We start from the raw sequence: 16,124 nt of genomic DNA, 5'->3' as shown, positions 1-16,124 counted from the left end.
CTGTCAAGGTCACCTCTCAGCTTCCACTGTTCATTCTCTGTTGACCTGTGCATTATTGCAACACTAGAGGAAATATCCCATCCCTCTCTTGGCTATATGATGCTTTGTGTGGTGCACTGCTGCACATTTTAACATGGTGAGAGTGCCCATGGCTTATTTCGGTTTTCCATCTTTGTTGTGAACAAGAATTTTGCTTTGAAACAACAACTTAAACTGAACCAAAAGTGTATGCGTAAGGCTGTGTAACTGCTCTGGGCGGAGTTAAGTATTGCAAGAAGCTGACATCCGCCACAGAAGAAAAGAAGAAACAGAAGAAAAGAAGAATGTTTTTTTATTTTGTATTTTGCAAGCTCAAGAGGGAAGGAAAAAAGACTTCTGCTTTATTCAATATTCTATCAGAGGAATACTGTACACACTGCTTAGCAAACCTTTTCATTTTACAGGCACAAATTAGACCACAGGTCCAGGGTCCCCGAAGTTCCATTATGATTATTGTTATCATTATTATGATGACGTAAATGTGTCTATCTTGTCAATCGCTGAGCTTTAATTTTGAAAACATAAGAGCGGATGTGACGTCATACCCGCTGGCTGCAGGTCTGGTCTGGCGGAGGCTTGTCGTAATATTTACCTTCTCCGTGTGAAGTCCATATATATTCGTCTGGAACAAATGGACTGCTGTATCGTATCCGCACTGTGGTGTTTTACGCCACTTTATTTTCTTATTCACTTGCTGTGTTTCATTTTCGCCGACGCAGACTTCACTCTGCTGTGGGGAAGTCTGTTAGGACACAAGCCGGGTGAGTGGACCCTGTCACGTCTCTAAGAAGAGTTCCGGTTGTCATTCACTTACAAGGGCTGATAGTGGCTTGATCTCAAGACGTGGCTGTAGTCCTCCTGAACTGGAGGTGACGTCAAACCTTAACACCATGGTTAAACAATATCTAGTTTAACCTTTGACTCACTTCATGGCCCTCTGAGTGCACAGTTTATATCCACAGTAAATATGTGAGGAAAGCTTTTCTTACATTGTCAAGTAAGTGGCACAAAAGGAAAAGTACATCCAAAGTGTACTACAGTGAATGTTGCTTCGCAGTACTGTTAAAGACATCACACAGGGTTGGTAAAAAAAAAAAAAACAGTTATGCTGTATCTAAGAAGACTAACTCAGTCTAATAGCATTGCAGTAATAGAAGTAGTGAGAAGACTGCAAAAGAATGCTTTGTTAACTCTGTCAGTTAGCCTAACACTGAGTTATTAAAAATGTATAATAACGTAGAGACTATATTTTTGATTTTCCGGGGATCTTCTGGAATTGTATGTGTGTATGTAATTCACATAAAGATACAGTAAGGCCTATAGTCCTCGCGTATGACATGAATTGACAGTTGTGTCTCTTTGTCAATCAGAGAATAAGCTGAAGGGGCTGGTGGCTTGGGTCACTGGAGCCTCCAGTGGTATTGGAGAGGAGCTGGCCTGCCAGCTAGCCAAGTGTGGCTCCCGTCTCATCTTGTCTGCTAGACGTGAGGCTGAGCTGAAGAGGGTGAAACAGCGGTGTTTAGGTAACTGATATCTTTCATTATAGTGTACTTAAACTTCACCAGTACTTGAACTGAAAGTCTTTAACTCTGCCAGTTCAGGTGCAAGTATAACACAGTCACAACACTTTGCCAAAGAACATCCTCTTCTTATTCGCAGCGTTTTCTGTCTCAAACCCAGAGTACATTGCATGAGTGTGTCAGCACTTGACCTAACTTTGTTTCTCTGCCATTTAGTTTGAAACTGAATTCTTTTCATCATGTATTCCTCAAGAGTGCTCTGACCTCCAGGATAAAGACATTCTTGTTCTTCCACTGGATTTGTTGGAGAGGACATCACATGAAGAAAAAACTAAAGCTGTGATCCAATACTTTGGACGTGTAAGGCCACTGCAATTGTTCATTTATAATACATTGTCTTTCATCACTAGTGTCATGGCAGCTTTACCATTTGTTTAACGGTATGACTGACTAGTTTTTCAGTTACATAGACACAGCTTTGTTTGAAGGATTAAAGCCATAGAAAAATCACTTTATTTTGGTGCTCTCTATCATCATAGTACAGATGCGACTATGAATATGAAGCCAGAGGATTCTCTCCATAGACATTAGGTTTTCCTTTTCTCCAGTTCCATCCAATTTTCCATGCCTTGCCAGATTGATATCCTCATTAACAATGGCGGCCGAAGCCAGCGCTCTCTCTGTGTGGAGACAAGCGTTGACGTGTATCAGGCCTTGATGGAGCTCAACTTCCTGGGTACGGTCTCCATCACCAAGCAGGTGCTGCCTTACATGACGCAGCAAGGCACTGGGAGCATTGTGACTGTCAGCAGTGTTGTCGGCCTGGCTGGGGCGCCCCTGGCAACAGGATACTCTGCCAGCAAACATGCTCTCCAGGTGAGTGGAATACAGACAGAATAGTCTCATTACTTTATGTGTTGTTTTTTTTTTGTTGTTGTTTATTTCTCCTTTAATTTTCCAATTGAGTTGTTTATGACAAATGATTTTTCAGGAACACTAATGTTTATCACAGACGAGCTGGTCTGTTTTTTTCTGTATCTCCATCTTACTTGTGGAATAAGTACCTTTACAAGTGATGCGCTGTCTGGGATCGTCTGTACCCTGTTCTTGATTGTTACTGCATTGCCGACAGGGTTTCTTTAATTCCCTTCGGACTGAGCTGACTGACTTTCCAAACATACTCATCAGCACAGTGTGTCCAGGGCCTGTGCAATCACAGATAGTCCAGAATGCCTTCACAGAGGAAGTAAACAAGGTATTGTATTTTATTTACCTGTTTTTTTTAACCTGTAGAGTCCCTGACAAAAGTCTTGTCACTTATCCAAGTTGTAGGAAAAACAAATAACTTTACTTGTCCAAGCAAAATCTGATCTTTCTGTCCTAATTAAATGATAAAACTCAATGAATGATACACAACTTTATTTTGGTATAATAAGCGTAATGTAGAGGCCTTTGCCTTTCATATAAGCCATTTTTGATTCCAATTGATCAACTGCAAGTCAAGTTATTATTTGTTGTTCCTACAACTTGGATAAGTAACAAGACTTCTGTCAGGGACTGTATTTGATGCGTGTGGTATTAGTTTGTTTTCAGTAACCTGTTACCTTTCCATCACCAAAGCCTGTGGCCATAGCTGGTAACCAGGAATACAAGATGCCAACAAGTCGCTGCGTGCATTTAATGCTGGTGGGAATTGCCAACGGTGTCAAGGAAATGTGGATCGCGCAGCAGCCCTTCCTCCTGTTTTACTACGTCTGGCAGTACGCTCCCACATTTGCCTGGTTCATCACAAACAAGCTGGGCAGAAAAAGGGTGCAGAATTTCAAAGCTGGTCTGGTAGGTATATAATCTCTGTGCAGTTAATATGGTGGATATTCAACCGAAGCAGGGGCTAGATTTATCTTCGGGGATGTCCAAAAATCACCACAATGTTTTTGGCCTCATACCTCTATTAATAATTTGATATTTTGTGGATTCAAATAATTACAGACAAGACATATTTCAAAGTTCTACCACCTTTAAATAGAGTACATGAATAAAACCACCGTAAACAGTGTACCATTACTGCCTATCCGTGCTAGTCCTAATAAGATGCTCAAACTCTCCATTTGTTTATCCAGTAGTCACCTACTGTCATTGTTCTGAGCTCTCACAGTGAAGAGCACTACTAAGTAAGTAGATCTGTGGGACGATGCAGATGCCAAGAAACCAGCACTCCAGGAAGTCACTATTCCTGGTTCAACCACTGTCCCTTAATAGCAATAACACAAAACTCTCAATAAAACAGCGTATTATCTTGTTTTACACTTGGGCTTTTGCTTGGATTAGATTTATTTGACCTTTGGACAGAGTCGAGCTAACTTTTCCCTGTTTTAAGTCTTTGCTAAGCTAACTGGCTGCTGGCTCCAGCTACATATGTATCAGTATAGACCTGAAAGTACTGTCAGTCTTCTCCTCAAACAAGGAAGTGTATTTCTTAAAATGAAACTTGTCTGGATGTCCCGTGGGCATATAGGACCTTTAACAAAACATTTCCTGTACTGATGCAAAATAATTTTCCATATTTAAAATGTATGCACACCTGGTGAAATTCAGATAGAACAACTCGCTTTACTCAGAATGCACTCTCATGCGATGTGACAAGATTGTTACTTTATGTTTGGCCATACTGTGTTAAACCTGAGACTGGGGGACTCTCAACATCTCTGCACCAAAAGTACTCAAAGCAAAATATTGCAGACACAATGCAGAGCTGTGTCTTAACAGCTGGGGGGCCTTAGCTGTTGCTGACCTTGTGTGTGCCTAATAAGAATAAGACGGTGGCCAGGGTATGACAGTGAGCTTGACTATTTCCCGGCGGTGATGACTGACTGACTGACCAGTTTGTCTGTTGGCCTCTGCTGGTCAGTGACGGCTCAGGGCCATGTAAAAAGGTCATGTTCCAGCAGGCCAGACTCTTGCGTATCCTTTAGAGACCAACAAAGAAAACTGCCGTCTGCAGCCTATACAACTTGAAAAAAAATTGACACAATGCTCCTAAACCATCAAGAAAAAAAACTGACAAGGAAGCAATACATTTCCAACTTCATTTCTTACACCTAGCCTTTTCTTTTGCAGGATGCAGACTCGGCATACTTCACCAAGCCCAAGACCTCCTGAAAGTCACATCCTCAAGAGGAAACACATTTATTGCATTCCAAATAGAAAAGTGATTTCCCTGCCACATTTTCGGGTCTTTGCCTTCATCTAGAGGGAACACTTTAAGGACACTGCTGCCTCAACAGCTTAGAGCCCTCTTCCCAGGGCATGGCAGGAGCTGACAAAAATGGGTCATTTTAATTTCATCATGCTGTCGTCTCAAATGTAAATAAAATGCTATATTTAACTGTCTTGTAACAAACATATCTAACATCATTATGTCAACTTAACATGGATTCCATGTAGGAATGCCAAATAATATTAGTTTGGATCAATTTTTCTGTTTGTGTTTGTTTAGTGGAATACAACACCACTTCTGCCAAGCTATTTTATTATAAGTATATACAGTTACACATATAAAAATCAACAATATATACAAGAGACTATGGACAAAAATTCATTTAACTCATCATTCTAATTTGTAAACAAGTGAACTGTAAACAAAACAATAGCACAAAACACCTTACACGTACAACAAGACATACCCAAGGCACATCCTCGATATCTTAGCAAAACATTAAAGTTCTTGTCCTGTTTTTTGTGGGCATGGAGGGGAGTCACCTGAAAGTTGTGAAATCTAAAAAGCACAATAAAAACCAGAGGTATTCAGCTGTTGTCTTCTAGAGGGGAGGTGGGCAAATGTATTCACTTCTTTTCAAAGCACAAACAATCAACAAACCACAAAATGAATGTGCTTTGGTGAGAAACCAATTAGGGACTCTTTGAAGATACAAATGTTCAATGGTATTTTTTTTCATCTCTAATGTGCTGTTCTAGGAGGTAGTCCACATTCTCAGTTGAAATCTGTTGACAAGATTTTGCAACTTGTACAGTCGTACAGTGGTGATGCCATTGCTTCTTCCTCTGTGGTGCAAAATGAAGCACCAAAACTCTCAAGTCAATGTATAAAAAATAACAAAGGATGTTCCCATACATACATGATACCTCTGACCTCATATGAGTGAACAGTTTCAAAATTGAAACTCTAAAGTTTTCTGAAGGTATCTGATGGTTTTGCTATAGGTTCCACATGAATTTCCAAATAACCATAAACTTTGGAAATGGACATTTGCCTCTGTTAGTACCGATTGCGAAGCATCTGCTTCCCTCTTAGCAGAAAGGGCAGAAGAAGCCACAGGTCAGAGGCAGGGGAAGTGAAGGGGGGCTGAGGAGTATATGGGGTATCCCAGAGGGGGATCGGCTGCCTGAACAGTTAGGTTTCTCAGCATGAAGGGGTGAGCCTGGATGCTGTAACGCTCCTCGTCATCATTGGTAGCATACAGGAGTTCCCAGGAAAGGTTTGCCCACTGGCCTCGGACCCCCTCTCCATTCAGACGACCCACATGCACCAGTTGCTCCTGCAGGGACAGCACTCGCCCTGTGTAAGTACCCTGTTGACCATGCAAGCAAATCATACAAGTGTAAAACATTTCACTGAGATTCTCCAAGTTAATACTGTAACCTCAATTTTATTCAAATGACTGAAAAAAGAAAAAGTGTAGGTAAGGTCTCAACAGATGTGCTTTTATATTTTCTATCTTAGACGGAATGAAAAGGACTCATGGGTGCATTTACCATAGCAAGGTCATGTCCTAGAGAGAATAGGAAAGGTTTCTCCTGAAGCACACTGTCGTGCCAGCCTTTCTCTGTCACCAGGCCAATGTACCAGTCCCTTTCATATTCCTCCAAGGTGCTGAACAATTCCTCAGGGGACTCCATTGGCCCTAGACTTGCTTGATCAAACAGCAGCTTGAAACTGAACCTGAGGGCAAACAAAACCACAGGCATTTAATGAAATAATGTCTTTTTACTGAGATAAATGATATATTGATCACAATTAGCACAACCTTAAAAGTCTGCCAAGTTTACCTGAAAGCACGAAGTGCAAGCTGGTAAAGTTCTTTACTTGAGGAGAGCCAGTCAAGTCCTTCCGTCCACAGTATATCTCCACAATAGAGTCTGTAAACATAACTGGGACTGGTGAAGGCAGACTCAGCCCCTAGTGAGATGAGACATGAAAGTGCAACCTGTGTGTGCAGCTCTTTCAAAGCTTCATCCTCCTTCAGTGCTTTGGTCATGTCCTCTGAGGTCTCACCCTGCACAGTGGGCCCAAACCTCCCCAAGGTGAACCTGTACCAGTCCTCAGGAAACAAAGGCCTGAGCTGCAGCAAGCGAGAAGGTAGCAGAGGTGCTGTCCTCCACCCTGTTGGTAGGTTGAATACCTCAGACTGGGGGCAGCTGAAGTTCAGCTGGGGGAGAGAGCCGGGACTGTCTCTAAAGACCTCTGCGTTACGGCCTTTATCCACTGCTGGCATCCCGATGCCCAGACCCAGAGGCTGCAGTGGCTGCAGGGCAGAGAGAGCCATGTTTTCAAACAGACTGTCCATCTCCACAGAGCCAGGCAGAGAGGCTCCAATCTGCAGCGCTCCCTGTCCAGACTGTACCTCTGCTGTCACTAATGCCACCGTCCGCCTGGCTGGTTGAGGTCCAAATAAGTCATCTTCATCTGACCAATCACCAAAGGAAGTCAAACTGGAGCTGTCCTGTCTGAACCTGAGAGAAGACACATTAGATTCCACCACGACAGCCTCAGATGGCTGGTTACAAGTGGTCTGGGCCAACTGGGAGGACTGGGACTTCCTGCCTCCCACTCCCGGCCCTTCTTCACTGCTCCACAGAAATCCTTTATGCTTCTGCACGCAGTATCTGAGGAGCAACCAGACCAGAGCTTTTAGAAAGTCATCCTGAAGTTTCCTCAAGTTATCATGAGAGTCAATGATGCCAGAGAGAACATTTCGGGCATCAGAGTAGACTCGCACCGCAAGGGCAGCACAAGGGGTGAGGGTGTTCCCCCAGTGCAGGTTAAAGCCTTGAGTGAAACCAAGGCGCTCAGGCCGCTCAAATGCAGCTTCAAACACCTCATCCACCCTCCGTGCCTCCACGGTATGGCAAGATGTCTCCTGCAGCTCCAGGCCCTGTAACAAACAACACTGCGCTGTCATCTTGTTGTATCAAAAAAACAAAAGACAGAAATATAAAGAACAGAAATATAGAGTACCTTAATGTTGACTGTACAGTAGCCATATCCTCTCTCCAGGATCATTATCCAAACCATACGGTCCTGGAAGCGGCCAAGAAAATGAGAGCCTGGGGCTAAAGAACCTACAGAGGGGAGAGAAATTCATCAACCATTCATGCATCTATCATGTAAAGAGACGTGAAGTGTAAATTGAGGGCAAGAAGAAAGGAAAACACACAACATACTGCATGTACATCATGTAACACACATTATTAAGGGACTCTTGGTGCACATCCCTTTCATTTTGCATCAGCTGTGCGCCCCTCTCCTGACTATGTGGATAACATGGCTGCTAGATGAGCTGCAGGGAGACGCGTACCATCACAGTAGTACAGGAAGGTCATGATACCGTTTTAGCTGGCTGACTGCACAGAGATCTAAATATTGAATCTTTTTCTTGGCCTTAGCTTTCCATTAATCTCTAAAAACTAATTCCTTTTACACAATTTGGGCTATTTATTTTGGGTGGCAGAAGACAGCAGGCAGACGTTAATTTCATGACAGATGAACAGCGATGGCAAGGTGATGGAGGCTTTTGTTTTAAGCCGACTAGTGCTTGCTTGGCTCAAAGAATAATGTCATGTCCCATAACGACATCTTAGAATAGTCCCTGCCGCTACCTCATGATGGGAAGTGACACGCTGGGCAGATTCCTTTCCTGCTCACTGCTCCACGGCCCCCAGTGTGAGCAGAGTAAAAGAACACTACAAACTGCCATCCTTGGACTGCGAGCACCAACCTAACAAGTGCTTATTCTGAATTATTCATCAATAGCTACAGCATCCCAAAAAACAAAACAAGATAGAGTGATGCCATCACCTCAGTCTTGAATCATCAATCCATAAATAATGATTCTGTACTTGCACTGTTTTTTTCTCTCTTGCCCCCTCCTGATCGAGCCCAGAACAAAATCCTAGCAGCAGCAGCAGCAGCAGCAGCTCCGTTTGGCCTAAGAGTATTACGCGGTTAATGGTGCGGAAACATTTGGATGTAATGAATACAGATCAGAGCTTTTTTTTTTTTTGGGTCACTTCACAGGAAGCTTAACTGGATCATGCAAGCTCACGTTACTGCCAGCAATTCTGAAGAGCTGCTCACAACAACATTCCCCTTACTATTAAACCATATGAGGTGACGGTTCAGTGCTCTTTGATCTGCATACCGTCCCTACTTGACCTACAGGAAAGTACGGTCATTGCAATTATTGTACAAGTCAAAACACATTGAAGTTAAAACAAAAAAAAAACATTTTTGAATAACATTGGAGCTCTGGAGAGTTGTGTGTAATGATGTAGGCTTTAAATGACATAATAATTACTATCTAGTCCTATAAGCTCAACTGAAACTTTTAATAAATCCAACAGATGAGTTAACGAAGGAAAGGAAAATACATTCCAAAACTGTTTATAATTAATAAATAATTTTAAGATTTAGTGACGATATTTGAAAGCTATTCATTAATAGTTTGAACATAAAAATGCTGATTTCTTCAATGATAAAAATGATGATTTTCAGCAGTATTCATCTGGTTAAAATATACTTGATGCTCTCAATTAACACTAAAATAGAATATCCAGACAGTTTGGAAGATCTTGTAAATGCTAAAATTATAACTTGTCACTTGAAACACTATAAAACGAGTAAAAGTGGATAACTAACCCAGTGACCCTCTTGCAAAGGCCGTCCGGAGAGCAGAGGCCAGACTTCCGCTCATCTGCTGGTAGAAGATTGAGTCTTGGCAGGGACAGGCAGTACCTACAGGGCCTGGCCAACTGCGCTGAGGCCTGGGGAAACCCACCAGGAAGATGGGCAGTGTGAAGAGGGGCAACAGGGGGGCAGAAAGCAGGGCAGAGAGGGTCACCACCGCCAGCAGCAGGGGGCACAAAGAGGCGTTCAGAGCCAAGAGCGTTCCAGCCGACTGGCGGCGCTGCTTCTTCTCTGTCCAAGACGTCACCAACACAGTCAGGGTAAACTTTAGCTTGGCAAAAAACTGTGTCATTCTGTCAAAGATGAGGCCCACCTGGATCAGAAAGGCAAACAAGAAGAGCACTGATCTGTTGAACCACCATCAGGTCTTTTCAGCTCATGTCAGTATATTATGCAGTATGTTTAAGTGATTTCTGTGCCTCATTCACTTTTTAAAGTTTTACTTCATGTACATTTTAGGGCTGAACTAACAATTACGGCCATGCCAGTTATTTTAATCATTAATAAGTTAGTTCATAAAATGAAAATGAGCAATAGAATAGGATAGATATGAATAGAATAGAATAGAATGGAATGAGAAAAATGCTCATCACAATTTTCCGGAGCCCAAAGTGACATCATATTGTTCCTGTGGTCAAACCAACAGCCAAATGAATGCACCACCACACACTACAACCTCAGTAATAAACATAAAGCTTAATAAACACATGACACTGAAATTAACAGATATGCTGTATTGGATTGCCATTAATATGTTGCAAAATGTTGGGAAAAAAAGGGAAAGATAAGTATCAGTAACCATGATGATTTTCCATATTTAAGTTTGGATAAGATGCCCCCATTTTTGTATACATTTTTCAGACAAATATAATTCAAATTCAAATCCAAGTATCCCATGCTGTCAACAGATCACTGTGCTGTTCACAGATGCAGTGTAAAAATGTAAGACATGTATCTGAATGGTTAAGTCACATTCAAACCGAAACAGAACAACATAGATGGATCTAATGTTGAGTGGAAATGAATGTTGACCTCACCAGAAGAAGCTGAACGCCAGTCCCAAGGCTGTCCCACCCTGGTAGCATGTTGTTTCCTGCTGCAAGCCGCATCAAGACCACGACCACCATCTGCAGCAGGGCATCCTCGGAACTCTGCCACACCTAAACAGCAACAAAGACAGATCACGTTGGGCACGATAGGCATAAAAGCAAGCAAAGCACACTCTAGGGACAGGGCTGCAACTTACAATTTTTGTTGAAGTACTGTCATACTTTTCGGTTTTATTCTAAACAAGATCCATGTTTTTTGCAAGTTACTTTAGGAATCTGCGTGGAGCTACTCTTCACTGTAATAACTATTTTCTCCATGTTATGTTCACACTGATGTTTAGTAGAATGTGAACATACCACTCTAAAGGCTCGTGTGAATCCAACACTGAGTGAAGCCCGGTGGAGCAGCTGCAGAGACTTGTCCATAGACAGGAAAGCAATCATTGCAAATGGAGACACTGTGAAATAAAACAGTAAATGGGGTTTTAAACAGATTCGTCCAGAGAATAGTTGTTTTTACATCTCAGCTAAACTGAAGATCAGTTCATAACAAGCTCACCAAGATAAAGAAGGACTCTTCTGATTGCTGCGGCGATGTATAATCCTCTGTTCCTCTGCTTGAAAGTCTGCACACTGGACATGCCTTTAGGGTACAGGGGATTGAGGAACACTCCTCCAAATACATAGGCCCCCTGGATCTCTCTGAGAGCCCAGCAGAGGCAAAATAATACGAGGAGGAGGTAGCTGACAGGAGCCTGAGGCCCAGTGACCGGGCTCTGGGATTGAGCTGAGCCGACGAAGTGATGCAACACCCCTGCCTCTGCCACTGCCACCAGTAGCACGCTCAAATATAGCAGCAGCTCCCTGCAGCCCAGACTCCAGCCAAAAGAACTGGGAGGAGGGGGTGGTGACCCCCCTCTGCGAAATCCACGGTCCCCAAAGGCTGCCCTGGGACCTCTGCAGAGTGCGCCAACCTGGCTGAGATCCAGGCTCAGCAGAAATCCCGTCGAGATGGAGAAGAGAACCACACCCAGGGTTGACGGTATGAAGTAATTACACACAGCCACGCCGGCAGATACAGCAAACATCAACAGCAGCCTGTGAGACAGAGTACACACATAGAGTCAGACCTGATGATGATGATATACATTTCTCACACAAAATGACCACAATGTGAATGAAAAATATCATCAGAGCCAAAGATTATTTAATTTAATCTAAAAGTATAAAAGCGATCCACTACTGTCATTTGTAACATATTTAATTACTTTACGACGTTTAGCTCTTGGCACTGCCAGAACATTATTTTTTTACCTATATCAGCGCAAAACTGCTGATGAAAGCTAAGGCACATTCTTTCAATATGTACCTGAGGTTGCTGGACATGGGCGAGCCCCCTAAGCCAAACACAAGAGCCTGCTCCATGCCCCAGAGGAGCAGAGCATCCAGGGGAGGCAGGATACCAAGCGCCCACAGCAGAGGTAGGAAGAGGAACAGCACATGAAGAACCTGGCTGGCCAGTTGAAGCTCAGGGACTGGGCCTGTGAACCTAAATCAGAGCAAGAAAATTGATATTTATTATAGCAGGAAGCTTTGTGAAATAGAGCAGCATAAAAAAGGACTTCTCAACTGTTGCTCACCTATCAGCCAAGTCCACAGCAATAAAAATAAAAATGTAGAGGGGCCGGGTGAGGGGGGTGATCTCATAAGTGTCCTGTGCCTGGAAAGTGGCAGTTTCTGTGGCTGTATTTACTATGAGGGAATACTCCGCTATACACAATGTTACCCAACTCAGAACATAGACCACCAGGGATATGCCAATGCTGCCGTACAGAGCAGTCAGTCTGCCAAGGAACACATACCATGTCCCAAAGCCACAGAGCACCCCAGCTAGGACTGTATGCAGGACCACGTTGAGCCCAAACCTCTTCCCAGGAGCAATAAATCGGACCGTCTCCGGGCTGACACAGTGGGTAAATTCCACTTCCTCTTCATCAACCAGTATGTTGGGTGCACCAAGTCTCTCCACTTCGCCACTCCTCCGAGCAGCATACAACGCCAGGGCCTGGACACCCGCTGCACCCCCGCACATAAGCATACCAGAGAGCACTGTGGCGTGGAGCTCCTGAAGAAGCTGCAGCTGGCAGAGAAGAGTACCAATGCCCCCAAAAAGCCATGGTGTCAAGAACAAGATGGCCTGATTGACGTAAACATATGGTGGGGCACAGTAGCCCAACTTGAAGCGTGGACCCCCCAAAATGGTCTGGGGGAAGCGCTTCCAGAAGAACTCCTGCTTGTACTCATTAAGAAGGGGCACATCTGGCCCCATTCTGACCATTCCCGAAGGGGTGGCAGGTCATCTCCACACAGCTGACGGGGGGTGTCCATTCATTGTGTCACACACAATGAAACTACCTGCAATGGAGGAATTATTGTTATCAAGCAAACTAGAGCTGCACCAATACCATCATCATTGTCATACAACACTAGCTCTAGACTGTTACTCTTGTGAGTAACATTATACAAGTTTGAGTTAAATTCACTGATTACATCCTGCAATATATTGTCAAATATTTTCTGCCTGTACATGGATAGCATTGGATTTAATGAGAATTTGTTCCTAATCGGGGAAAATGTAATTTCTTACAACTACCATGATATAAATTGAATACCGGGCCTTCTGCAATCAACTGAATAAGCACTAATAGAAAACATTTTGTGTATAAGCATATAGGATTTTAATGTTCATTTTATTTGATCTCTAAATAAAATAAATTGTATTTCGAAAGGCCATGTAACTACACCAAGACAGGCATGTTTCTGAAGCCTTACTCCGATGGAGCCTCCCAATCTCTCCTTCAATCTGATGTCAGAGCATCCTTCAATATCAGGTGAGTAAACTGTGTTGATATACGCTTATGAAACTGTCGTTAGCACACCATACAACAAGCTGATTTTTAAAAGGGATTTTTAAACAACAAATAAACCACGAATATACTTCGGTTTATAAGGTTTGACACAAAATGAGATACATGAGCAACAGCTGCTGAGCTGCCATAAGAACACACCACAGAAGCAGTAGCTTGTGGATGCGCTAACATGAGCTAACCTGTCCAAGCTCGGACACATAGACTCATACCTTAAGTAACAAACCAGGTAATTCACGATAAGTAAACTGTTTTCCGAACCTCTCTGAGACTCTTTACCATAGCTAGCTGTATTAATGTTAGCTAGCAGTATTTTCAGCTTGATTATACGTTAGCTTAACGTTACTGTAACTAACAGGTTAATAACAGCAGGTTAGCAACCTGCGAAGTCAACCTGTGTGAGACAAACTTACCTTTAACAGCAGAACAGCCAACCGCGGATAAGCTATCTGCAATATTTGACGATACTGGCAGTATTACAAGGAAAAAGGCGGAAATCGCCAGCGATAACATTAGCTGCGAGCTAACTGCTTGAAAGCCAAGCAACATCGGCATGATACACAGACAGATTTTACCCAATCGGAGTCGAGACAAGAAGAGAGCGAGTTTCCTGATAGGTTGAAGCGTATAACCCCGCCCCTTACATCACACAAGCGCGCCCCTTCGACAACTACATACACACACACACATACACACACACAAACCTTATAACAAACCCATGTGTGTTGTGACTTTTGGATGAGGACAAGAGGGCGAAATTTTGTCAGACTTTTAGGGAGTTAACTGAGCTCAGGTGTAAGGGAACAGACACAAAAACATAAATAGAATAAATTATGAAAGCATTTTTACACACACACACGCGCACACACACACAGGGTTACAGATATATAGGTATAGCTATAGTGTGGTAATGACACTTTCATATGTGTTCAACAGCAGCTGCCTGACACACATTGTTCTATGTGTAATGCTGCAGTTTTATCAGCCAAGTCCACAGCAATGAAAATAAAAATGTAGAGGGGCCGGGTGAGGGGGGTGATCTCATAAGTGTCCTGTGCCTGGAAAGTGGCCGTCTCTGTGGCTGTATTTACTATGAGGGAATACTCCGCTATACACAATATTACCCAACTCAGAACATAGACCACCAGGGATATGCCAATGCTGCCGTACAGAGCAGTCAGTCTGCCAAGGAACACATACCATCTCCCAAAGCCACAGAGCACCCCGGCTAGGACTGTATGCAGGACCACATTGAGCCCAAACCTCTGCCTGACACACATTGTTCTATGTGTAATGCTGCAGTTTAAACACATTGCGTTTTACCTGCGCACCGAACCTGGGACACATCAGCTGTGAATGGCTCGCAGAGGTGCACATCTGTTGTGTTTACTGTCACTGGTTGTATACCAACAGGGATCAGGAGGAGTTCAGTGATCACATACTGTTTTTTGTTAGATTTTTTTAACTTAATATTTTGAAGAGAAAATCATATTTCTTTTAGCTCTTGGCTGCATTTGATGAGTGGTCATTACAAATATCACAAATATCACCAGAAATATGATGGTGGTCCTCATGAGGCTTCAAATTATTCACTACTTTACAGAACTTCTGGCATTCTTAACAATAGAACACATTAAAAAGCCATTGAGTATCTAATTCAGGACACATTAGACGACAGTTGTCAGTTTTTCTGTATTGTTTCCACAGAACAATGAAAAGACCATCCCTCTTTGCAAATATAATTATGTCAAGTGACACATCCCAATGGGTTGTTTATCCTCCTGATCCTAAATAATATTTCAACCTCTTTCTTGCCCCTATCTTTAAATGCTGAATCTAATGCGCCTAGTTGACCCCAAAAACTGACACAGGATTAGAAATATTAATATTACATTCTAAATCCCTGTTAACGTGTTCTTTATGCGAAAAGAGCAAATCCTACAAGTATTTTATTATTTCAATATAATGAAAGTGATTGTGGTCAAGTGTCTGCCTCTCCAAAGGGCTGAATTACTTAGAGAGGTGGAGGGCAAAAAGGAGGATCATGAAGTGATCAACTAAAAAGGCCACAATATCAACACAAAGAAAGATAATAATCCGGAGCCAAGGGGATTAAATTGTTGTTGTTATTCTTGAGGTTGAGGGGATAAGGGCAGGCAGGAGGTTGTGTTTCCTTGTCATCTTCAAAAAGCAATTTGTGCGCTGTGTAGGACACAATAAACCATCACAGCAAAAAAAGCCCATCCGTCGCAACAACATGTATTGCACCTTGTAATTCTCCCACGGCACCACTTATTTACAATCATTGCTCCATTTTTGCTATAGTTGCCTGATGAAGACTATCAATTTGAGTTAAGATTTAAGAGATAAAGGGTTAAAGGAGACAAACAAATGCAAATACCGTGAAATGAAAATAGCTGTTACCAAATTGGCTACGACATCAACAAAAGGCAGACCAACTGACGGCGCTCTGAAAATTGATTCCGGTTAAATTTACAAGAAAATTGGGTATTTGCCTATTGTTGGGTTATTGTTACCTTGTTTTTGCCCTGTTAACCACATAGCCTGCTTTGTGTGACTGCAACAATGTGATAAATGACACACA

At 42.8% G+C, this 16,124-nt stretch overlaps 2 protein-coding genes across 3 annotated transcripts; one reads left to right on the top strand and one right to left on the bottom strand.

Moving 5' to 3' along the window:
• Positions 1–544: 544 nt before the first annotated feature.
• On the top strand, positions 545–5,032 carry dhrs7 (dehydrogenase/reductase (SDR family) member 7). Of its 2 annotated transcripts, XM_030443403.1 has the most exons (7): positions 545–800; positions 1,410–1,562; positions 1,813–1,919; positions 2,196–2,435; positions 2,692–2,814; positions 3,180–3,395; positions 4,677–5,032. In XM_030443403.1, exons 1-7 carry the CDS (start codon positions 671–673, stop codon positions 4,716–4,718), a joined length of 1,011 nt encoding a protein of 336 aa, XP_030299263.1. In that variant the 5' UTR covers positions 545–670; the 3' UTR covers positions 4,719–5,032. The 2 variants fall into 2 exon arrangements, with proteins under 2 accessions (XP_030299263.1, XP_030299264.1); XM_030443404.1 differs by lacking the exons at positions 545–800; positions 1,410–1,562 and having other exon boundaries at positions 2,168–2,435.
• A 39-nt stretch (positions 5,033–5,071) lies between these two features.
• pcnx4 (pecanex 4) lies at positions 5,072–16,024 on the bottom strand. The gene is made up of 11 exons (XM_030443397.1): positions 13,933–16,024; positions 12,233–13,007; positions 11,962–12,141; positions 11,152–11,690; positions 10,950–11,050; positions 10,581–10,703; positions 9,496–9,856; positions 7,816–7,919; positions 6,627–7,732; positions 6,333–6,519; positions 5,072–6,148 (listed from the first exon to the last, which is right to left on the bottom strand). Exons 2-11 carry the CDS (start codon positions 12,928–12,930, stop codon positions 5,897–5,899), a joined length of 3,651 nt encoding a protein of 1,216 aa, XP_030299257.1. The 5' UTR covers positions 12,931–13,007; positions 13,933–16,024; the 3' UTR covers positions 5,072–5,896.
• Between the last annotated feature and the right edge of the window lie 100 nt (positions 16,025–16,124).

The sequence above is a fragment of the Sparus aurata genome, chromosome 16 (genome assembly GCF_900880675.1).
Source record: "Sparus aurata chromosome 16, fSpaAur1.1, whole genome shotgun sequence".
NCBI lineage: Eukaryota > Metazoa > Chordata > Actinopteri > Spariformes > Sparidae > Sparus > Sparus aurata.
Note: the sequence above shows the minus strand (reverse complement) of the source record. Positions and strands in the feature narration are given on the sequence as shown.